The 24,983-nt window shown below is 41.3% G+C and overlaps 1 protein-coding gene across 1 annotated transcript; it reads right to left on the bottom strand.

Moving 5' to 3' along the window:
• Positions 1–8,926: 8,926 nt before the first annotated feature.
• Positions 8,927–10,613, bottom strand: RNF182 (ring finger protein 182). Its single transcript, XM_033154650.1, has one exon. It carries the CDS (start codon positions 10,396–10,398, stop codon positions 9,661–9,663), a length of 738 nt encoding a protein of 245 aa, XP_033010541.1. The 5' UTR covers positions 10,399–10,613; the 3' UTR covers positions 8,927–9,660.
• Between the last annotated feature and the right edge of the window lie 14,370 nt (positions 10,614–24,983).

The raw sequence follows: 24,983 nt of genomic DNA, 5'->3' as shown, positions 1-24,983 counted from the left end.
TAAGCCAGATCTTTATTTGAAATACTGTTGCAACAGAATCCCCACTCACAACACGCAGGAAGGAGAGAGACCCCAAACCATAGGGGTCCCTTGTTTTAAAGCCTAGCCTATAGATGCTGTGTGTTTGTCAACATGCTATATACTTTCACTCACCTTCATTAAAAGGATGAAGGGACAGCTGATTCCATCTTGCATAACAGCTAGATTAGGCATGCCCAATGTGTAGAATGTACAAGAATTCAATGGGTACAGGTTAGTTTTACTGTATCCTTAGTATAATCAGCTGTTTATTGAGCTGCAAGGGCTACACGGCTGTGCTAAAGTGGCAAGGAACATGTTTTAGGAAGTACTGCAGTGCTCGTATCTTTGAAAGCTAATTGTTCTCTTCGTTGTGACTGCAGTTTAAAACAAATCAAAGAAAGCTCCCTTAAGACTCATTAAGAGGCTTACCGCCAACACATTAGTGTATTGTGCTAAATATATTTGCTGAAACTGATGTCAACAGCAGCTAGCATTTAGGAAAAGCTTATGCAATATTAGAAAGAGTTTAGAAATATTAACATGTTTCATTTAAGAAAATCAGTTTATGCTTAGCAGCAATTAAGCACCTGTGGTGGAAAGCTATCAAAAATTAACACAGCCCAAGTCTGAACAGTATCACTAGTGTTCATATATAAATTGCTAGTTGGCTGATTTTTGAAAAGAAATAATATTGTTTAAACAGATGATTGTCAAACACTTGAACGATCCATGGATTACTGTTTGACTCTGCCTTGGCAAACTACGTGTTATGCTTAATACACAGCATGCAGCTATAGCTCTTGTTTTTCTTTAATTAATTACAGGCATGGGGGGCAATTATTACTGTGACTGAGTGCACAAGAAGATGAGGACTGCCCCCCTTTTATCCTTAACAGTGACTACCTGAAAACCAACCCCTCTGTATGGCTATGAGACTTGGGAACAAGTTTGTGTTGGCACCAATGAGAACATTTTTCTCAAAGCCACATAGCTGCACACCCCAATTTTTGGTGGAGGGGGTGATTGCTGGCAGGGTAGAGAAGGGAAAAACCTCCCTCCTTATACACTGTTATTCCAATAGCAACCACCCTTTCATGTGTAATTAAAAGGAAAGCAAGAGCATTGAGCTCGGAGCTCTCGGCGGCCCACCAATGAATCAGTGCGCCTCTGAGCGTGCATAGAGCGCTGCACCCTCCTGACCCACAGCGGAGGCTCCCCAAGTGAAAATGTGCGCCTTGGGGGTTGTGGCTCCATTCTGCACGGATCCGAGGCACTTCTACTCAACTAAACAACATGAGCGCCTGCTTGGGGATAGTGTCACATATTCAAATGGGACCAATGCCCCATCCGGAGCTTCCCTTTGCGCCTCCATAGCCATGAGGCCGCCTTCACGGTCTGGGCATCCCACGCTGAGCGGCTGAGCTAAAGGAGCCCTAAAGGCACTGCAGCAGACAGACCAGTTTGGGGATTTCGGCTCTTTATTGCCCTGCATCCGAAACTGAGGGCCCACCATAATCATTGCCGGTGCTATTTCACAACCCGCTCGCACAAAATACTAATTGTACAATATGCTCCAGAAGCCTTCACACAAACGGGCACAACGAACTTGGGCCAAAGAATAGCTGCAACCCCTGTTTTAGAGAGAGTTGGCGCCCTGACGGGCATCACATTCTGCTCCTGCGCACATGGCACTCCGGCTGCCCAAGTTGAGCTGAGGACTCAACGTAACGTCCTTGCCTTCTGCCGGCTCTGTGCTGGGGCGATGGAGTGTGTGCCCACAGAGAGGGCTCTGAGTGCCCCCTCTGGCACGCATGCCATAGGTTCGCCACCACTGGGATAGGTGAGAATAAAATGAGTTGGGGTGGAGAATCATGCATGCCATCTTGAGCTTCATGGAAGAAAAGTGGCATTATTATTACTACCTGCTAATTGGAATGCAGATCACCGATCATGTATTGTTGGCTGGATGTTCAATGAACCACTCACTTTTCACGGTCTTTTGTTTTGCTTTTGAAGTCCTGGAAAGACAGCAAAACACAGATTTAACGTATTTTTCACACCTAGTTTTTAGAGGAGGAAAACAAGAAAAAAAATCTGAAGGATTGGGGGGGTCACTTTTTTTGGAGGGGGTGCTCCTTCAAGTACTGTCTGACCTTTCGCACTCCATCGCCTTCTCTGTGCCTTCTTCAAACTGGTGTCAGCCTCCCCCCCCCAAGCATATTTAGGGGCAAGGGGGCATATTCTGGGAAAGTTTCAGGGTGGACAGTTTATAGGATGGACAGAGCTGGGATGGGGCAGGGGTTAAGAGGGAAGGCTTGGAAAGAAAGGGTCTCGTACAGGGGACGTATTGTGGGTATGTTTCAGGGGGGAAAGGGGAATATTGTGGGAAGGTTTCAGGGGGAGGGGACATATTCAGGGAGGAATTAAGGTGGGAGGGGCATATTCTGGGAGGGATAAAAAGGGGAAGGGGGCAGATTCTGGGAAGGTTTATGGGATGGGTGGGGCATATTTAGGGAGGGCATCAGGGGCAAGGGGGCAGATTCTGGGAATGTTTCAGGGGTGGACAGAGTTATAGGGTGGACAGAGCTGGGATTGGGGGGGGGGCAAAAGCAACAGCCTCTCCGGAGCTGAGCCGGGCTGTCGCTTTGCTTGCTTTAAAGGAGACCATGGAAGGCAGGCAGGCAGGAAGGCAGGCAGGGGCGTAGCAAGCCGCTTGGCTGCGAGGGGCAGCAAGCCAAGCGGCACCCCCGGGGGCGGGGCGTCACTCCGTGCGCATGACGCCTCCACCCGGGCCAGCAAGGAGGGGCGTCACACTTGTGGCTGGTGTGACACACACCCCTCGCTGGCCCGTCCGGCTCCACCCAGGGAGCCCAGCAGCGAAAAAAGCTGCTGAAAAGGGGCTTTCCCGCTTTCAGTGGTGTTTTTCGCCACTGGGCTCCCTGAGCGGAGCCGGGGCATGGAGAGGGGTGGGCCCGTGAGGAGGCCCTCCTCGCAGGCCCACCCCTCTCCATGCCCCGGCTCCGCCCAGGGAGCCCAGCGGCGAAAAAAGGTGCTGAAAGGGGGGGGGGAGGAAAACACAGCAGGTGCTTGAAAGCGCCTGCTTTGTCTTCCTTTCCCGCCCCCTTTCAGCGGCTTTCTTCGCCGCTGGCTGGAGGCAGCAATCGCAGGGGGTGGGGCCCCGCCCTGAGTGTCACCCCCAGGGCACTACCCGGGGCGGACCCCTCCCCGCCCCTTGCTCTGCCCCTGCAGGCAGGCAAGGCACACGAGCCCGGCTCAGCCCTGGAGAGGCTGTTGCTCCGCTTGCAGAAGCCTGGGCGGTTTGGGAGCTTCCATCCCAAGCCTCTGCAGGGATCACTCTCCTCCTGCAGAGGTTTGGGAGGAGCTCCGCTGCCCCAAAGCGAGCCAAGGAGGAGGGAATCGAAGCCCTCCCAACGCTCCTCCTGCTCCCCCTCCTGCTCCCCCTCCTGCTCCCCCAGTCCCTTCTCCCCAAAGGGAAACAGTGGCAGCAGGAGGAGCGTCGGTATCGCCACCCTCCTCCTCCTCCCCGCCCCCCGCCCCTTCTCCCTTCTCCCTTGCTCACTGTAAAGCAGAGGGAGATTCGCTTAAACGCTGACGGGAGCCCTGGCTCCGGTGGCAGAGGCATCCCTCTGCTTGCGACTGCAGCGGCAGCCGAGGGATCCCGCTGCCATCCAGTGCCTTCGCTCCGTAAGACGCACAAACATTTCCCTTTACTTTTTAGGAGGGAAAAAGTGTGTCTTATGGAGCGTTAAATATGGTAGTTAACTCCCTATAGAACTGTGGGACCTTACCACAGATGATTCAGTTTGGTCCACCTGATGAGTAGGTCTGACTGGAGTTACATTAAATATTTATTTGAATTCCATGCCTCAGATTCACCTTCTGTTTTTTTTTTTTTAAATTTCCCAGCTGGACCACAACACAGGGGGAAGGAGGTTAACCCTTCTCCCGGCTTCATTTTTTTACACACCTGCCTGTCCCCGCCTGCCTGCCCTGGCCATTGTTATTTGCAGCAGAAGCTTTCCAGGGTCTCCGATAAAGATAAGTCCCAGTCCTATTTCAACCAAGATCTTGTGGGATATAAAGCTGTTAGTCAAATCCAACATTCCGAGAGAGGACTAACTGCCTCTGTGTGGCAGGCAGTTTTGTCACTTGGTCGGTTGGTCGGTTGCTGCTAGGAGTGTTAACTGGTAACTGCTCATGACTCACTACTATCTAGTATATAGTTAATCTGTTATGTAACCTAAGCCTGCCTTCAGGAACAACTCTGTAAACCTGAATGAATTTGATAGTAAAGTAGTTTATGTTATTATAATTCAGATTCATTTGTGTTTTCTTTAAGAGGGACAGAAAGGGATTATCAACCAGGAAGGTATAATTATTGATAGGACTCAAACGAGTTAGCAACCCGCTTGTTGCTGCATAAACTCAAACAGGGGATCGTTTAAACTCTCCTAAATTATATAAACGTTCGCACAGATCTTTTAAAAATAACTACTAAAAGTTGAACCATGGACCCCTGAAGGCTAGATGCTGACAGTACAAGTCCTGCTTGTAGACTTCCCATAGGCATCTGGTTGACCACTGTGAAAATAGGATGCTGGACTAGATGAGCCTTTGGCTTGACCCAGCAGGGCTCTTTTTATATGAAAAACCTGTGCTCTACCAATTGGACCCCTGGCCAAAGCTTACCTTTTGGGAGGAAGTTAGTGTCTTGTGTTGCTGTTCACAATAGCTAAGCAGTTTGAAAGTTGTCAGGTGAATCTGCTTAAGCAGATTCTGATTTTCTGTTGCATTGACCACCTGCAGTTTCTTATGATTTCCTCAATTTTGCACAATCAAGCCTCAAGTCAGTCAAGGTAGGAGGTAAGAGGCTCTCCCCCTCCTTTTCAGTTTGATTAAATGTCAACCAGCCAGGGGCGGGGGAATCATTTAAAGGGAGCACAGCTTGAGCTGCTGCTGGTTTCCCTTGCTGAGAGCTCTCTTTCTGAAGTCTGCCACTAAGGTTATGCATCGGTACTATTCATTTCTTTTTCCCTGCTAGTCAAAAATAGAGGGTTGCAAGGGACTTTAATGAGAAAAGCAAGTATGGGCAGAAGGATCACAGGGCAATGGTCTGCTAGGGGAGCCATATTTCAAAAAGTAAGATTCCTGACACCCGCAGGTGTTCAGCTTTTTTAAAAAAACCTACCCAAATTGTTGAGCTTTTGTGGGGGAACTTCCACCCAAAATAGACATCCAGGTTTTCCCTGACATCCCCCCCCCCCGGCACCATTTTTACCTGAAAACAAGGAAATGCACAAAATGCATTTCATTTTAAATAAAATGAGTAGTGTCACTTAGAATGTATGGGCCTCCTATTGAGAAAAAGAATAGCATATTCTGGTCACTTAATATTGTATAATATTGTGCCATAGATCTCTCCATTGAACTGGGGGAAAGCCAGTGGCTTGAATTATTTTATTTAAACACCAGACTAGGCAAAAACACTCAGATTGTGGCAGAATACAAAAATTGTCATAGCTGAAGGAATGGATACAAGGAATTCTCTACTTCCATTTTTGCTAAATTCTGTTCAATCTGTCATAATGACATCAGCACAGTTGATGGAAATATACCACACATGACCAAGAGGGGGGGAAATGCTATAGTTAATATTATATTTACATACACACACACACACACACACACACACACACACACACATATATATATATATATATTCTCTCTCTCTCTCTCTCTCTCTCTCTCTCTCTGTCTCTGTGTATATATACTCTGCTCTTCCACAGTGCTACAAGGAGTAGCAAAAAGTTACTCACTCTCACAATGTTGTTGCCCTTCAGTTTTTTCCCAGACTTCCAGCTGAGATGTGCACCACTTTCTGTACTTGAGTAGAGTATAATTCTTTTGTACAGTGTTGGGGGAAGAACTCAACTGGTGACATCCAATTTCACCTAAGGCACATTTCACCGCATCAAAGTTTTGTCCATCAGTCACTTATGTGGGAATGAGATCTTTGTTATTGTAAATACACGAGCCTCCACCACCAATAATTTTTATTTATATTTTAAATAATGACTTTCTACTACATATCAATTTATTTCCGTTTTCATAACAAGGACCCAGAAGGCAGATACTGAAATCAAAACAAGTTGCTTTTTCATTTTTTTTGTTTCTTACCGTTTCTGTCTTCTTTCTTTTGCCCTCCAACGCCTTTCTTCCTCCTCTTGCTTCCTCCTTCCCTTTTCTGTTTCTAATTGGCCCCTCTAGGAACAAACTTCTGAAAAACAAACTACCAAGACATTAGAACAATAAACCAGGCATTTGAGAGACTGGCAAGTAGGCGAAGGCCATCTGAAGCAGAGCTGGACCAGAATCAGATACCTGCTTTGTGGTTTTATATGACCGGGTTCAATACCATTGGCATCTCATGTCACATGGCCCCTGCTAACACAATGCTTGTTGTGCAGTTTTGAAGGGTTATCCTTTTGAAGCTACACCCTCCACCCCTACACAGAATGGTGTTTCATGTCAAGAAAAATTGGTTTGGCTCTTTTTGTTATTTACATAAAGGGCAGCATAAACATTCAACTAAATTAAAATTCCAGGCACCTGAGTTTTCCTTTCTGAATCTAAAATTTGCCTGGATCTGTGCTGCATTTGGAACCATAGATGTATGGTCCAGGGAGGAGCCAAGCTTATTCCACAGCAGAAAAAACAATCTGGCTCCTGTAAGGTATGTCTGTATGCACCCAAAGGTGGATGATGCATGAGTGCAATGGAACCAATACATTACAATTATAATATGCATTTAATAACGGAGGTAGAATTGTGCTTGAGGTGATGTGAGTTGAAACCAAAGCTCCATCTCTGATGCTGCATCTCTGGTGGTTGTGTTACACATCCAACTCATGACTTCACATTGCAGTTACAGAGTGATAAACTCAAACAAGGCTCGCTCTGTCAAGTGTTCACTGCAATTTCAGAGTATGTCATCAGGCTGGTATTGCAGTGGCAACTATGGCAACACTATTCTGTCATAGGTGGCAAAATGTTTAAGACTATGCAGTATATCAAGGATTCTGAGCATTCCCCCCTATACTCACATTCATATTATCAGACTTCTGACTTCAGTGCACAGGTAATAGTTTACTCCCTTCTCTCTATTCCGATCCCATATCACTGTATGTCTCACCTGTGCAGTGTCTATGATTATGATGCTGGATAAAGACTATTTTAGCATCTCATGATAAAAGCATCTGAACACACCTCTGCCTTCAGATTTGTTTGTTTACACAATTCAAAGGCCATCTCACAGGAAGTAATGAAATTGAAAGGGAAGGACTTTTGACTCATTCTGCTATTCAAAACTAGTTATGCAGTTTGTAGAAAGGAATGCTGATACAGTTATTTATTAAAAAAACAATGCTTCAGGAACTATTTGGGGGCAGAATGAGAGAACTATAATAACAAGGTGATGAGGTGGTCTTAGGCATGTCATTATTTTCTCAGCTTCTGCCTGTTTCCCCAGTCTGTAATATAATACTGTAACAGTGCTGGACATAAAGAGTTGTTGTGAGGCTATGTGAAGACTTTGAGCACTTGGAATGAATTACAAAGATCAAGTATTATTTCTGAGTAGACATTATAAACATTTGACATGTGTTAAAACATAAAAAGTATGTGTACTACATCAATAGCAGATCTTTAAAAAAACATACAGGTTAAACACAGACTGATAGAAACATCAGAGATGACAACAAGCACAGTACACAGTCATGTACAGAAATGATACACATTTATACCTACATTCCATCCTACGTCAAGAACTCATTTATTAGGAGATAGTATAGCTTGGACAATTTTAAATGTGAATTCCCTACAAATATATAAATTCTTGTAACATGTATGCACACAAACAAATTATACAAACATTACAGACATTATAAAACATTTTTTTTCTTGGATGGACTTTTTCGTATCTGATGGAGTCACAAATTAGTTACTTTATGTGGTTTACTGGTGCTGGCCATGCCTTGTTGCAAGCACTTTAAAGTAGTAGTAACAGATCACTCTAAGAAATATTAAGTTTTCAATGCTAGCCATTAGTAATGGACAAAACTAACACTTCTTTAGATGTGCTTTGAGTGCTTTCTTTTGTAAAATACAGGGTTTTTTTTTGGGGGGGGGGGTAGTCCTAATGGGACTTATTAATTGAATCCCACCAGTTATTTCCTGCATCAGCTATTATGCACTACCGGTACTTGCTTTTTCTCCTTCCATGACATGCTGCATGTGATCCCCAAAATTATATGATATGCCTCTTATGAAGTCCTTAAAGATTTCTAAATATTAATATCATTTGGCTTACTTAAAATAAAATAATAGGGCAAACAATTATACAACTTAATGCATTTTCACACTTCAATACGTCATTCATCTTGGATGTAAAAAAAAAAAAGTGACACTATGTTGCAAAACTGAAACCACAGTTTTGAATTGCTATAACGAGATTTGGTTTCGATTGTATAAAGCATGAGGTTTGTATGGCCTCATAAAAAGTTCAAAATTATTAGGTTAAGTAGGCAAGGCTGTGATCCTCTTCCAACCTGTTTTCTAGGCAAAGCTTAGTTTAAACCAACCTAAGCACTTTATAACAACCCTCTATCTGTTTATTATTATTTTAGCTTATGCATATGACAACACCACAACTGCAATCCAGAGGTCCACAAGTGGCAGAATAAGAAATGTGCATGGTTGTGTAAGACCGTGCACAAGCTATGGGCATACTAAACAAGGAACAGACTCTTCAGGATGCAGCTGGATTTTTCTTGCACAAGGAAAATAGCAGCTCTTCATATTTCTGCATGCAGAAGATATTCACAGGTAAGGCTTTGTAATGCTTTTAATCAAAAACAGATTTGAGAAGAAATGTTAACAGTGAACAAAGATACATCCGTGTATTGTTGTGGCGCATACGCCTCCTTTACAATTTTCTACCTATTCGGTTAGTTAAAAGCAACCATCCATTCCTCAGTCTCTTTCACTGTCTGGAAGCCTGGCAACAAGTTTTGATGTGATGGTAGCACCTATTTTCTTTGTGCATGTTAAAGATCAGAGGCACCGATGAAATGTCCAATTACCTTGTTAAATCTCTGTTCTTGCCCCGTTTCAGTGGGACTTAATCAGTAGAGGGTCACAGCTAATTAAATCCCAGAGCAATGTTACTTACCAACGTAAATAAGAGACAGTTTAGAATATTAACAGGCATTTCTTCTGAAATGGCTCCAGTAATCTTAACTATTCTGCTATATGAATAATCTATTGAAAATGAAAATGTTACTGCAGCATAGGATCAGGCACCCAGTTAGGTGGTTGTACTTGCCTCACCCTCTTTCTATTGCTTAGACTTAAAAAAAATGTTATTTGTTTATTCATTGGTAATACAGGATAGAGCAGAAGAAACCAACCATTCAATTACCCTTTAAAATAATAAAAGGACCACAAAACTTGTCAGCACTCCTATTTTCCTTGAAGGATAAAAATAAAAAATACAAACAAGAAATTTAAGTTAACAGTGCTACATCTATGGCAATTTCACATGTTTCATTGCAATTGCTATTAAGAAGACATACAGTCCAGAAACTCATGACATATACACTGGCAAAAGCCATAAACCATGAGAATAACAAGACTCGAGGGAACAAGACTGACAAAGACTACCCCAAGGGTGACTTTCTTTGATACCAGTAAATAGATCCCTAAAGGCAAGGAACTAAAATATAGCAAGCCTAGCAACCAAACTAGGACTCGAATTGAAGTCTGGAAGAGCAAGGATGTACAGTTCCACACTGTCCAGTGATGGGGCACAGATGCAACAGAGTCAAAGCTTGTGGGCCTGTAGAATTCCACAACAGGGGTTGAGTTCAGAGTTGGAGGGCTCTCTCTCTGAACCTCCATGATAGTTATAACCAGACAGTTGGAGGAAGTGTGAGAGGGGCTAACGAGAGAGGCCAGCCTTTTGGGAGTCAGCAGGAGTTCTGTGGGATTGTCTGGTAGGCACTTCTTCACCTTGCCTCCATAAGCCAAATTGATAAGGATATTGTTGTCATCAGGAAGACTACTGACCTCATCATCGGGCAGGCATGTTTCAAACCTACAGAATGGGCAAACAATGACTCCCTGAGGAGAATCCCCAAAATCTATGATCTTGCAAAGACATTTGGCACATACTCTGTGGCAACACTCCAGTACTTTAGGCTTTCTCTGTCTCGAGTTATAGCGGTTGTAACAGATTTTGCATTCAAGCTCATCTGAGCCCTGGGACTCCACAGTATCTTCTGGAAGTAGGCTGGTCATTTCTTTTCAATGTGCTTTACACTTGTGGTGATGTCAGACAAAGGCTGTTGCTTTGTCTTTCTTTCTTTGTGAAAAGAAAGATGTTTAGAGTTCCTTTCAGATTCCCACAGTACTCAAATCAATCAGGGATGGGAGGAGTACCAACAGTCATAATTTTCAACCTCTTACGAGGACTATCTGCTTTTTTCTTCAGTGTCTTTCATATACATAGCTTTCATATATAGTTTCTGTAGAGGGGAAGAAAAATAAATACATGAATTCAATTAAAGATGTTCCATTTTATATTTTTCAAGGTTTTGCTCTTTCACCCTCATAATAACTTTCAGAGTAAGGTTAGGCTGAGAAGTGATGACTAGATCAAGGTAACCAGTTAGCTGTACCAAGGCTGAGTAGGTATTTCCACCCACGTCTCCCTAGTTGTTATTGTTGCTATTATTTGATTTCCATTTAAAGACTGCTTAGGAAAAGGCAATGGAGCTGAGGTGGGTAAATGAAAACAACCAAACATAGGGTTGTATCCAGCAAACTTATACTGTTCATGCTTCTGCTTGTGCAATGGAACTTCCTCTCCTCCCCCTGCACACCACCCTCCAACATTCTTCTGCAGTTTTTCCAAACTCTCTGGAACAGATTGAGGGATGGAATGCATGTGGAGGTGTGAAAGAAATCCTGTTGCACAAACATGTCTTGTGCAAATGGGATGCAACCCATGGGCACCAATTCTTAAAGTTACAGAGGAGTTTTTTTAAAAAAAAACCCCATGGTATATGAGTTAAAATATGTATTTAATAGTTTCTTATATATTCACATTATATTTATATATAATATTTACATAATATGATGCCTATAATTCTAAGTGATAAGCAAATAACTAAGAGAATATCAATTAATCAACAATCAGCAGCTCAATCAATTGTGAAGGAAAGAAAATAATCCCAATCAATTTAAATTAAGTTAAACCAAACATATGATTGACAATTATCTTGAAATTTCAAGTTCTAGTAACTTATAAACAAACTACTTACTTTGATAAATTTCTTATCACATCATTTCTTACACCTTTTATAATATGTTAACTTATTGAAAATAACTATATTCCAGATTTTCATATACCACTACATTATACATGGTCTATTAGATTTTCAGTTACCCAATATTACTAGTTTCATTGCTATTAATAATGTTGTATGAGTTCTAGGTCTACATCATTAACATTTCCTTGTGAACAACCAAGTAACATTTGCTTTGGATTTACTGCTATATTCCACCCAATTATATCATTTATTACATTTAAGATCTCCAGAAGGGCTTTACTTGTGAACCATTCTAAAATATGTGCATCATACCTATTCTGAAATCTCCAACATGTATCCTGCTGAAGATTACAACTTTAAAAAAATAAGAAAGAGTAAGTGCCTAATGCCATCGGTACTGCATTTTGCAATCTCAATCTTACCACAGACCCTGAATGGATATGGCGCAGGGACTAAAAAACTACTTTAGAAGATTCCTCATGTGGGTAACCACTTCTTTAGATGATATCCCAGTCTCATTGCTATCTGCAAAACAAAACAATTCATTTACAATAGGTTTTATAATCTAGAGCTGCGTCTTATAATATGTGTATCTGGGGCAGACCAGCACTGGGGTCAATTGGAGCTGTGGAATTGACAACCATAACAGGCACCCTGGACTTCATGCTCCACTCCCCTTTCCGACCCATTACATTTTCCACTCTCTTGATGTGACATGGATTCAGGCAGTCTGACTATATAAACTGCAATGAACAAATTCATAAATTTGGAAGCTCCCCAAGGTACAGTAAGTGCAGGACAGGAGTTATTCTCTAACTTCCATGGCCGTTTCTCTTATGCCTGGCAGAAAATCCCATTGTTTAAGATAGCAGAATCAGTCACTAAGTGCCAAAAAGTACCGGTATATTCTTCCAGCACAGAATCACCTCATAACCAATAACCACTTCTTTCACATGAGTTTGCTGAGAATGAAGTGCATTTAAGAGCTGGGTTTAAATAGTACCGGTAAGATGGCAGTTTTGGATAATCTTTTGTAAGCTGCCTTGAGAGGCCTGTCCTGAAACGCAGATACATATGTCCCACACATATGTGCCATTATGCTAAACCATACCCTGCAAATGTCCCAGAAAAAATGGGACATCCAAATTTTTCTCGTGAGAGAATGGTGGCCATCTTGCTCAATTTTGCACTATGACCCCCCCGAAAAAAGCACTTGGGGGGAGGTGCAATCTTGCATGGCACTCCAAAATGTGCATTTTTTTGGTGCCATGACTGAAAAAGCCCCTTTTCAGGGAGAAATCGTGTAACATCTGTTGTGTCAGTAATAATCCCTGGACACAATTATCTTGATGTTCACCTACATCTTCAACTCTGTAATCAGAAGCACCATTGACAATTGAAACAGCCATGGGACTACATTTAAGTTAGGACTATCACCCAAATAAAGAAATCTAAGTTGATGGTTTCAAATGTCTAATTGATTAATTGATTAAATTTGTACAAATTAACCAATGGTTCTAAACAAAGATGGAAAAAACCTCTGTTTTAGATGGTACACACCTCCTTAGCTCAAGCCTAGAAAAAGCGAAGTCTGATATGTTTGGGGCACATGGAGATTGCTGCATTAATGTTCAAAGGTCTCCACCAGTTATCTGATTCAGAAGAAAAAAACCACACTGTGTTGCTATCTTTTAAAGCTGCTTTACTCATCCTGATGCTTGTATATACACATTCCTAGCAGCAAGTGTTTGCTCAACCTGTTTCATGCCACATTTCCTGCTAGCTTTATTCAGCTTTTAACAATAGGCATTTCCCTGTCAGTTTTAATCAATGTGTCACATTGCACTAAAGTTACAGGACATGGCATATTGATCTGCTTTTGGTTCATAGTCAGAAGGAAAATGGCCTTATACATTCTTCGCATGATAAAAAGATTCTTACTGGCAGAAAACAGTAAAGGTTTTTTTTAAAAATGCCTTCAAAAGAGCACCCAAAATATAATGCACATGGAAGAATGCAGCACCAGCAGTGTGTGCAGCAGAAGTGTTACATTTTATACTGTGTCAAAAATACTTAATATTGCTAGGTTACTGAAATATTAAAACAAATATGATGGGGCCTGAACTGGCAGAACACACCATTTTCTATGGTCTATGGTGCATGGATAACAAGTTTGGTGATATGGTCAGCAATGCCTTTGCTTTTCCTTACCCGATGGATCAGACTATTGCTATTACTACCAGTTTGAGTAATGTTAAGTGCACTGAAACTGACATTTCATGGTACATAAAGTTATTTTGGTTAATTATCCTTATGTCAATAAAATAAATGTGTATGTTACAAAAATTCCAATCAACGTGACTTTCTGATGGTCTTGTGAGAAACGGACAGTTTCTTCTCTCATAAGGGTAAAATTAAACCGCAGTTCACTAAACAAAAGCTACACCTTATTCATCATTGATATTACATTTTTCTTCAAATTTGGGAACCTGAAATATTATTTTATACAGTAACATAAAAATACTCAAGATGAAGGAAGAGCCATATATAAATTATATAAAAAGCAGAGTAAGGAACACCCCCTCCTCAGTCAAAGGAAGTCCTCTTCAGCCTCCAGCTTCTCAGATATAATTAGCACTTCTGAGTTCAAGAAAGCATCTTCTTACAACTTTGTCACTAGTCCCTCATTGAGGTGTGTGTTTGGGTCCCACATTATCCCAACGCATAAAGAAATAGGCATATTTGTACCACTGTACCTTTGCAAGCATTCAGTTCCATACCCTCCACTTTTCTCTGATGAAAATAGGGACGTCTTATTCCATGATGATAATGATAATTTTATCAATTATACACTGCCCAGGGCTGCCTTCAGATATCTTCTAAAGGCTCTATAGTTACTTATCTCCTTGAATCGGAAATCACATAACTCCATTACCTCCAACTTTTCTTCAATGAAAATAGGAAGGTCCTACCATACACTCCAACATTTATGTGATAAAAATTGGGATGTCCTAAGGAAAAGTGAGACATTCCAGGATCAAATCAGAAACTGGGGTGGCTTCTGTAAATCCGGTACTGTCCCTGGAAAATAGGGACACTTGGAGGATCTGCAGTTCTCAGCCAATAAAATTCATTAGCTAGATTAAAAACGTGTAATGTTTCAAATAGCAATCCAATTTATACTATATAATTATTTTCAAGGTTTGAAGGAGATATGTTGCATGAAGGTTTGAACTATTAATGTAGTTTACTTCAACCATTTCTAAATCCCCCCCATGGTTATACCAGCATACCAGTTCAGGAATGACATTGTTTAAATGAATGTGTATTGACAGAAAGACAGTTGTGTTTTCCTATAATTCCAGGTTCACAACAGACAGTAGTCTGCACTCTACTGAACCAATGGCAAAGCTCCCATTGATTTTATTTTTATGCTAATTCAGATACAGGTTAGGTAGGAATATATGGTTTACAACCAGATTTTAATACTGAATGCTGACAGAGCTTGTAGTACACAAACTGTGGCCTACAATCATGTGTGGAAATAAGATAAAGCAGTAATTGGTTTGCATGAGACACACAAAAACATGAAAACTAATTAGAAAAATGTTTTATTTGCTTGTGCAGTCATAATCTACCATTACCTCAAACATGCATTGTAGCCTCTGGCAACAGACATTTATATCAAATAGGGCCTACCTAGTAAATGAACACTTTCTTAAAACTGGGATCAGATGCAAGTACTTTCTGAGAACTATTATAATTCATCAAAAATTATTAGCTGATAAAGCTAAGATGGTAAAATAAAGTGCTGCATCACTAGTCCTAGGACTGCTGGAGTGTTGCCGTGCTCAAATTAATGCTGTGGTGGGATTTTTCAGGATTCAGGAGAATTTAAACCGCATTGCTTAGACTGAACATATTCTGCAGTACAGAAATGTGATGGTTTTGTTCAGTAGGAAAGGAACACTGACTGCAATTATAAACTCAGACTATTCTTTTGACTCTAGCAAAAATGCTTTGATATTAGACAATAGACTCCTTAGTTCAATTGAAGGCCAGGTTCCTCACAGGATTAATTTTCATATATAGTGCCAAGGATCCGGTGATTCCACTAGCCAAGTCAAAAAGTATCTTCGACTAGAATGTGATTGTCTGAATGCCCCCAAACAGGGGTAGATGAACCAGCACCAACATAAGCACCTCACTTAAGCATATATTGCAGATATAATACACTGTAGAAAAGGCAGAGCCGGCCTAGCCACTAGGTGAGACCACCAATGCATCAGGTGGCAAAACACCCACACCCACACCCACACCTGCCCTGCTACCGCTGACATAATTACTAGTTTTGGGGAAGATCACATCCATTTTGGGTGAGATCTTGCTCAAAATCGGTGCCAATGATGGCAGCATGTAGCAGGGGACAGCAGAGCAGGTGGTGGCAGGAGCAGGTAGGTGGTGGCAGGAGCTCCGATTTCACCTCAAGCGTAGAACGGGACATGCCACCCCTAAGAAAGGGGCAGCCACAATGATCAAGGGGTTGGAACAAATTTCACTGAAGAAAAGGTTGCAACATCTGGTGCTTTTAAGGTTTAGGATGAAAGGAAAACAAGAGAGTCAGGAAAGAGGTGTGTGAATGGATGGATAAGTTTTTTTTTCTCTTTCTCATGACTCAGAATGTAAATTTAGAACAGACAAAAGGAAGTATTTCTTCACTCAGCTCATAGTTAAACATAGTTGCCTGAGCTCTGTGAGTGCAGTTTTCTCCCGATTGAAGATTGACTGTTTGAGGACCGAGACATTTGCAGGAAAACCAAAATGCTTGTTTACAAAGCTATCGTACCACCAACTTTACTGTACACGTATGAAACATGGACCATTTATAAACGCCATCTCCAGCTCCTCGAAAGATTCAATCAATTGTGTCTCCAAATAATTTTACATATCCATTGGGAAGACAGGCAAACTAATGTCAGTGTACTGGAAGAAGCAAAGTTCACCAGTGTCAAAGCAATGATTCTTCAACATCAACTTTGTTGGACTGGCCATGTTGTTCAGATGCCTGATTATCATCTTCCAAAGCAACTACTCTATTCTCAATTTAAGAATGGGAAGCAAAATACCAGTGGACAACAAAGGAGGTTTAAAGACTCTTTCAAGGCAAATCTTTAAAAATGTGCCTATTGTGGTTTTATAAAACCTTTAGGTTGACACATATAAATTTCTTCTGAAATTTGTCCATGTAGAAAAGCTGTAGCAATGTTGATATATTTCACTTGCAATTGCTTGGAGGCTGCGATACTTAGAAGCATCCTCACACTGCTGTATCTCACGGTTGGTGCAAAAACCTCATCATAATCTTCACCATATCGTTGTGAAAATCCTTGACCACATCAGCTTCCTCCTCCTCCTCCTATGCTGGCATGTCTCCACCTGAGTCCTCCTCATCATCTCTGATGCCACCAGGAATCTGGTCCTCTGCGTCTTCTACACTGGAAGACAGATCAGGACTTTGCTGGGGTATTGAAGGAAAACACACAGGATCTTTAATCTTTTCTATGTCTTCAGATAAAATACTATTCTTAGTATCAGCTTTGCTGTGTTCATCAAAATACACTACATGGTATGCATTTATCTTACCAGTTTGTAAGTCCATAATTCTGTACCCTTTGCCTCCAGAAGCGTACCCCACAAGGATACCTGCTTGCGCCCTAGAATCAAGCTTGTGTCTGTGTTCTTTAGAAATGTGATAATAACAAAGACTCCCAAATACACGTATGTGCGACAAATTAGGAACTCTCCCATGCCAAAATTTGAAAGGTATGCGCTTTGCTCACTTTGTTGGCAATCTGTTCTGGAGATAAACTGCTGTATTCACTGCATCTGCCCATAGCTTGTGTGGTAGAGATGCATCCTTTAACATACATCTGGTCATTTCCATGATGGATCTAAATTTTATCTCAGCTATAGAATTTTGTTGTGGTGTGTAGGAAATTGTGGTCACATGTTCAATTCCCCCCTTCTCCAGTATAGTCTGCATATCACATGAGCAGTACTGTCCTCCATTGTCTGTCATCAGCATAGCTGGAGCTCTTTTGAACTTATTTTTAACCATCGCTATATATTTTTGGAACATTTGCAGTGTGTCACTCTTTTCTCTGATGAAATACACTACACAGTATTTTGAAAAATCATCAAGAAAAAATAGTATGTATCTGTTCCCACTCAGTGAGGGAACACTCATTGGTCCACATAAGTCACTGTATCAAGTACTTTACTGCTTCTCTGCTCTATGCATCTTGGAAATGAAGGTTTTACAGCTTTCTTGGTTATACAACTTATGCATTTCATTGGAATTGTTTTGCTAGCTGTTACCTTAATCCTCTTGCAATTTACTTTTCTGTAGATCTAGAATGGTGTTGATGTCTCTGTGTCCAAGCCTTCTATGCCATAACTGCAGGTCCGCTTCATCCTTCTGGCTAGAATGTGACACCTTTGCGGATTGATTTTCTGAAATATCAGCCTCATATACACCATTTATTAGTTTAGCTTGAACAAATTGTTTGCCATTCTTTGTTAATTTGCATTGTTGATTTCCAAACATTATCTGGAAACCCTTTTTGTCCAAACTGGACACGCTAATCAGATTGCATCAGAGCTGAGGAACATACAGGACTCTTTCTACTGTGGTATGTAAAATTTGATTTTCTACATTAAATTTCAAATTCACAGAACCAGCCCCTCTCACTTTGACAATATTTCCATCTGCAATTTCAATTTCTGATCCTACTGCATCATTAATTTCATTAAAACAGTCTTTTCTAAAAGAGTAATGCGAACTTGCTCCACTGTCTAGGATCCACTTATTATTATTATTTTTACAATTCCTGACAGTTAAATTCTTTTCTTGTAGTAGCGAGTTGCATTCAGGTTTCACTTTCTTTTCGTCTTTTGGCTTAAAAGGGAATGGTTTATTTGTTTTGAGTAATCTATAGTTCTTAGTGATATGATCTTGCTTCTTACAATTAAAACAAACTACTGTACACTTTTCTGTGTGTCTTTGGGCCTTGCAAACTGTCTAGATGCATAATTGCTGTTTTTCCTCTTAATATTTCTTTCTGGAGACTTAGCTCTCCCTCTGCATTCCTGTCTTAAATAAGCAGTCAGGTCTCTTAAAGTTAGACCTTCTTTGTGGTCCATTATACTCACAAATGCATCAAATCTTGGTCCTGGGGACAATAACAGAAATGATGTTTTCATTTCCTCATCAAATCATTTTGGGGTAAGCTGAATCTTTTGAATAATTTCTGTAAATTGGTTCATATGCTTTGTGAATTAATCTTTATAATTCATTCTCAGTCTGGTTAACTCATGTATTAACATCCTGTAGGAGCTCTTCATTGTGTCTCCAAACATCCGCTCAATATCATTTATAATTTGAGATGCAGTTTCTTCAGAATTTATCATTGAGAGGTGTTCATCGCGAAGTCCATTCAAAATGATGAATCTGGCTTTACTATTCTTTTCTTCCCAAACTCTTTTCTTTGGTAAATCACCCTCATCCATACTTGTAGGTCGGGGGCTTTTTACAGCATTGAGGATGCCTTTTGCATCTAGAAGTGCTATTAAACAGGCAAGCCTTGTCCTAGATCACTTTCAAAATCTCCACTAGCCATCTCAAAAATATAATCTTCACTGCCTTAGGTTACTGTAACCTCTGAGGGAAGGGATTGGTTACTTAATCCCCACTAAATAACCGGGGGGGGGGAATTTACACAACTCTGGACCAGTAATAACCCATTGTGGGAATGTTTATATAATTTAGTAGAGTTTAAACAATCCCCTGTTGCTAACTCGTTTGAGTCCTGGTTGATAATCTCTTTCTGTCCCTCTTAAAGAAAACACACATGAATCTGAATCATATTAACATAAACTACTTTAGTATCAGATTCATTCAGGTTTACAGAGTTGTTCCTGAAGGCAGGCTTATGTTACATAACAGATAAACTATATACTAGATAGTAGTGAGTCATAAGAAGACTGCATCCGAGCAGTTACCAGTTAACACTCCTTGCAGCAACCGACCAACCGACAAAAGTGCCTGCCACATAGAGGCAGTTAGTCCTTGACTGACAGCTTTATATCCCTCATGATCAACAAAGAAAAAAGAAGTTAAACAATGCAATTCCCTTCTGCAATATGTGGATGATGGCCGCTAGATTAGATGGCTTTAAATTTAAACAAAATTTAAAGCATAAACTCCAATTTAAAATGCTGTTAAATGTCGGTCTGCACTCTGTCACTCCATGCTTCATAATATTGTTGTGTGAGTTTGGGGAGTAAGGCTGTATGATGCCTGAATCCCTTCTAATTCCTGGGGTCCTGGATACAGCAAGGGTTAGAATCTAATGTAGGATTCCATTGCTGAATTTGCCAGCCAAGGGTCATAGTTACCACCTAAGTATGATTCTAGTTATAGGTAAGTAGCCGTGTTGGTCTGCCATAGTCGAAACAAAATAAAAGATAAAAAAATTCCTTCCAGTAGCACCTTAGAGACCAACTAAGTTTGTTCTTGGTATGAGCTTTCATGTGCATGTGTGAATGCACACGAAAGCTCATACCAAGAACAAACTTAGTTGGTCTCTAAGGTGCTACTGGAAGGAATTTTTTTATCTTTTATTTTGTTTCGACTAAGTATGATTGTTAGTCTGACAAAGGAAATTGCTCTGTGCCAGAGGGCAAATGGGCGGGCCTTTTCCCTCATCTGGCTGGTAGTGAGAAAGATAAAAGTCAGAGTAGTGTGTGCTTGAATCTACAGTTGTGGCTATGGGAGATTGTATATATGTGTAAATAAACCATATATCATAAAGACACCATAGTCTCTGCTGTCTCTCATTCCAAGGAAACCGAAACCTGTGTAAGTGCCTGGAACATCTGGAATCTCCCACCACTCAGAGATTGGGGTGGCGTGCAATAATATCAGTATGAAATGGGAAGGACATCCTGCTTATTCCACCACTGTTCTGCAGAGTTGGATGTGCTATAGAAAATGGTGCTCACTTTCATAATCTGGAGCGAAGCAACACGACAGGCAAGAGATTGTTGAAATTATTATGAAGTCATGAATTGTGGCAGCTCTTTTGGCAAGGCTTCAAGTCTGAAGGACTCTGCAATTCAGTATCATCTAAATGAACCTTTTAATACTCCTGTGTTGACATTGTATTGTGCCTGAAAAAGCCATTATTCTACACCCTCAAACACACCTATAAATTCACTATGTGAAATATACAATGATTCCATTGCTATGTGGGGTCTGAAAGGCATCCAATGGCAAACTGCAGCAAGGTTATTGCTGTAATCTTTAGTGTTCACTATTTTTTAAGGCTGAATACTGCAAGTTATTTAAAAACAGCTATACTAGAAAAACTCCAGACTGTCAGCTGTTCTTAACACCAAGGATCAAATTCCAATTAGCCTTTTAAAAAGGGAACTAGCAGCTCATTTCCATAGGAGTGTTGGGCTGAACAGAAAGACAAGTTATAAAGAAAACCCTGTGCAGGAAGCTAGTTTCACTCTTACAAGGTTATGTGGTACACAGTATTCTCTGGTAAAACAGGGAAATCTAATTGAGTCTCAATCATAAAGGACGGAAACCTTTTCTCTCCAAGAAATTGCATCTGCTGAGGCAATTATTTCTGTAGAGCATCCAATTTCTGTAGAGGTCTTTACCTTGAGTGGTCTAGTGGTGACTAGCCCCATAACCTCTTTTGTATAACTGTACAAGTGTAATAGGGCAAGGGTGTAGGAGAGAGAATATCCCATGATTTATATTTGAGATTCAGTTAGGTCTCTGTGTTTTATTGGATAGTACTTCCTCCTGCGCCACAAGATCCTCTAAGAGTGAAACCATTTTCTTATGACCACATAACAGCACACCATGTAGCTCCACACAAACTATTCTTTACAAATAGAGAAATCAATTAGCCATTTCTGCAAGCATCTTCTAGTGTAATCCATTTCACTTCCTGTTTATACTTTTAAAAATATTGTTATTTTTATGGACAGGATTCATTTAACTGTTGAAAACAAGGAGCACACACTGACCAAAGAAAAACTTATTTTAGAAAGAAAATATTGTTCAAATCATAGGAGCTAACTCCTAGGGGCCATGGGGTTTTTAGCATCCACAATAAAATGTTTGAGGGGGCCAGGCCCCCACGAAGTTGATGGGCATTCCCATTCATATGATGTGTGTGCACTGCATCAAGTTATTGATTATGTTAAGCGGTGCTTACATGGGACCCCACAATACTTTATTCAAGTTGGCACCCCTGATTAAAATGGTGGACATGTTTTTTTTGGGGGGAGTCACATGTGGACCTTTGTTCATAAGCACCTTTTGTTATATTCTAAAATCAAAAAGCTTTCAAAGCATTTTCAAAACTTTTTTGGACATTGAGGTTGGTGGGTGGTTGGGTAATATTAATCTTGTGCACAGTTTATTAACCATATGTTATATATTTTACATTTCTTGCCCTGGTAGTGGACATTTTGACTCGACCATGTGCATAGCGATAATTTCTGGCTTTTGAATATAGTACTTGAATGACCAGAGTGCTCTCTCTCTTTAATGTCCCATTCCCAAAGCCTGTAATATCCTCAACCTTATTTTACCACAATCCTTCCAGAACTATTCGGCATTGAAAGGAGGCAGGCTTAGAATAGGATTTCCTTCAATTTTGCTTCGGTTGATATTGCTCATGTGTAAATAAAATAACACTTTCAAGGCAGAAAAACTGCCTTTATGAATCAGCATTTTTTTACAGTCTTAACCAGTGAACTCAGTCAAAATAAATGCATTAAGGATGTGAAAAAGCAGGAGATGCAGATCTTAGGGAGGCAGGAAAGACAGTGGAAAGGTATTGTTAAACAGTTTCCCAGTTGTAGATTACTATTTTATAGTTGTGAAGTGGTGTGTATTTTCTTCTGGCCTCTGGTATCTAAATATACTGTGATATCTATCACATTGTATGAAATTACATGTCAACCTTGAAATATTATAGGCATACAAGGGTTGAAAGACATGAGATATATTGGCAGATACGTGTGCAAATTTCAGTCTCAAGGCTACATATCTGATCTTAAAGGTAAAGGTAAAGGGACCCCTGACCATCAGGTCCAGTCGTGTCCGACTCTGGGGTTGCGGCGCTCATCTCGCTTTATAGGCCAAGGGAGCCGGCGTTTGTCCGCAGACAGCTTCCGGGTCATGTGGCCAGCATGACAAAGCCGCTTCTGGCGAACCAGAGCAGCGCACGGAAACGCCGTTTACTTTCCCGCTGGAGCGGTCCCTATTTATCTACTTGCACTTTGATGTGCTTTCGAACTGCTAGGTGGGCAGGAGCTGGGACCGAGCAACGGGAGCTCACCCCGTGGCAGGGATTCGAACCGCCGACCTTCTGATCAGCAAGCCCTAGACTCTGTGGTTTAACCCACAGCGCCACCTGGGTCCCTTATCTGATCTTACCACTAAACATTTATTTTGTATTAAAACTACTTGTGAAAAGCTGTGCACCTCTTCACCCCACCCCATTCCTCCTTCCTGAACAATCCAGTGATTTGTATGTAGATATCCACTTCTGCCCCAGAATAGACAATTTATATTATCTTCTGTTAAAAATGCACTGAAGGCATAACTGATAATTCATATAACATGAGGTGAATGATTTGAAAAAAAGCCTTCTTGGCAGTCTCTTCCTAATAGCATTTTACTAACAAGACTGCAGTGACTCACAATCACTGAGACCGCAGTGCATGACTGTGTCACAAAGCAAGACTAAATTTAGAGTAAAAAAATGGATATATGTCTAAATTTAGTCTGAACAGTATATATGTATATTCAAGAACAATATCACCTTAGAATGCATTAACAGAAGTGTCAAGCATAATCTCTGTAAACATAATATACAAATTTAATAAATATGTAATAATTTACATTTCTGAATTGGAGGGAGCTACAATATCATCTAAAGGAATTCCTCATGGTTAGCAATATTTTAAATGGCAGGATTCCTATTCCATTTACAGCTGGGTAACAAACTTTGCTGGAAAAGGTTTTCCTATCACGTAGATGCAGTGATAGGAAAAGCTTGGCCAGTTAAATTTCTACTGGTTACACAACTGTGAAAAGGCAAAGCAGTTCTGCCAGAAATTTTTTGGCAACTCTACCTCTGCTCAGAGACAGGACTATCGCCATACCTAATCATCCTATGACATTCAAATGACACTGTAACAAGCAGGTGCACCACAAGAGGTACCTAGAGAACAATACCACAGGATGGCTCATGCAAACATGTAGCCATGGTTCACAGGTAAAGGTAAAGGTACCCCTGGCCATTAGGTCCAGTTGCAGACGACTCTGGGGTTGAGGCGCTCATCTCACTTTACTGGCCGAGGAAGCCGGTGTACAGCTTCCAGGTCATGTGGCCAGCATTACTCAGCCGCTTCTGGCAAACCAAGTAGCCAGGGTCAAAGGGAGGACATTGTTTATGATACCATAAAGCACTGCTTCCTAGAGCTTTATGCTCACCCCAAGTATTATGTGTTGCTTGCACTTCATTGCACACCTACTACTTTGAAACAATCGATAGTGTGGAAGATTAGGTTTCCAAGTTGTTTTGTGGCAAATACCACCTTTCTTAACCAGCAGTTAGGTAATGCTATGCAGCACATCAGACCTTCCACAACTGCATGCTGCCTAGAGCTTACAAATGTGCCTCTGGTGGCAATCCTCTAGTCATTTACCTGGGATTAAGCACTACTGGACTCAATGATATACTTCTAAATAGGTATGGATAGGACTGTATTGTCTTTTACAGATATCACCCCTATTTCCATTCACTACCTGTCACACAGTGGCCTCATGCATTCCCTTCTGAAGAGATCCCAGGGAGTTATAATGGGCTACTGCTTTCCTTCCCTGGATGTATACTTGCTCATTTTCACAGGAATTCAATTCCCTGCATTGCACTGATATGAGAAATCTGTTCCACTTACCTGTGGGGAGGAGTTGTGGTGCACCGCATGGCCACCCACTCTCCTCCAGGGGCGGGGGCGGCGTTCCGCGCTGCCCAGAGAATTCCCGGCTGCATCATCAGCCAGCCAGCCAATCAGCTGGCTAGGGGCGTGTGGCCGGGACCCATTTAAGCAGAGGTGCGAGCCAGAGGGCTTCCTCATTGGCTCACTTCCTCAATCTCCCACCCTCCCTCCCTGTTTGTAGGTTGTCTTCACTGGCCTTGCTATGGACCTCGGTTGGTTGCCATTGAGGGGCTTAGTAGGAATTTTTCCACTTGGCAAATTGGCTAAGTCCATTTGGTTTTCGCCTACATCGTAGCAACCGTCACAACTTTGTAAGGTTTTGTGGTTAGGCATTGGGTGACCTTATGATGGGGGAGGGGAGGCCTGGCCATCACCTGCCCCTCCAAGCTTAAGGGTATTCCGTTAAAGGAATCCGGGGGTGTGGATCTTGTCTGAAGCCCGGGGCAGGGCTAG

The sequence above is a fragment of the Lacerta agilis genome, chromosome 7, assembly GCF_009819535.1.
Source record: "Lacerta agilis isolate rLacAgi1 chromosome 7, rLacAgi1.pri, whole genome shotgun sequence".
Taxonomy (NCBI): domain Eukaryota; kingdom Metazoa; phylum Chordata; class Lepidosauria; order Squamata; family Lacertidae; genus Lacerta; species Lacerta agilis.
Note: the sequence above shows the minus strand (reverse complement) of the source record. Positions and strands in the feature narration are given on the sequence as shown.

What these genes read in the sequence shown, in the direction of transcription:
- RNF182 (XM_033154650.1), bottom strand. Translation starts at nt 10,398, where the DNA reads ATGACCAGCCTACTTCCAGAAGATACTGTGGAGTCCCAGGGCTCAGAT.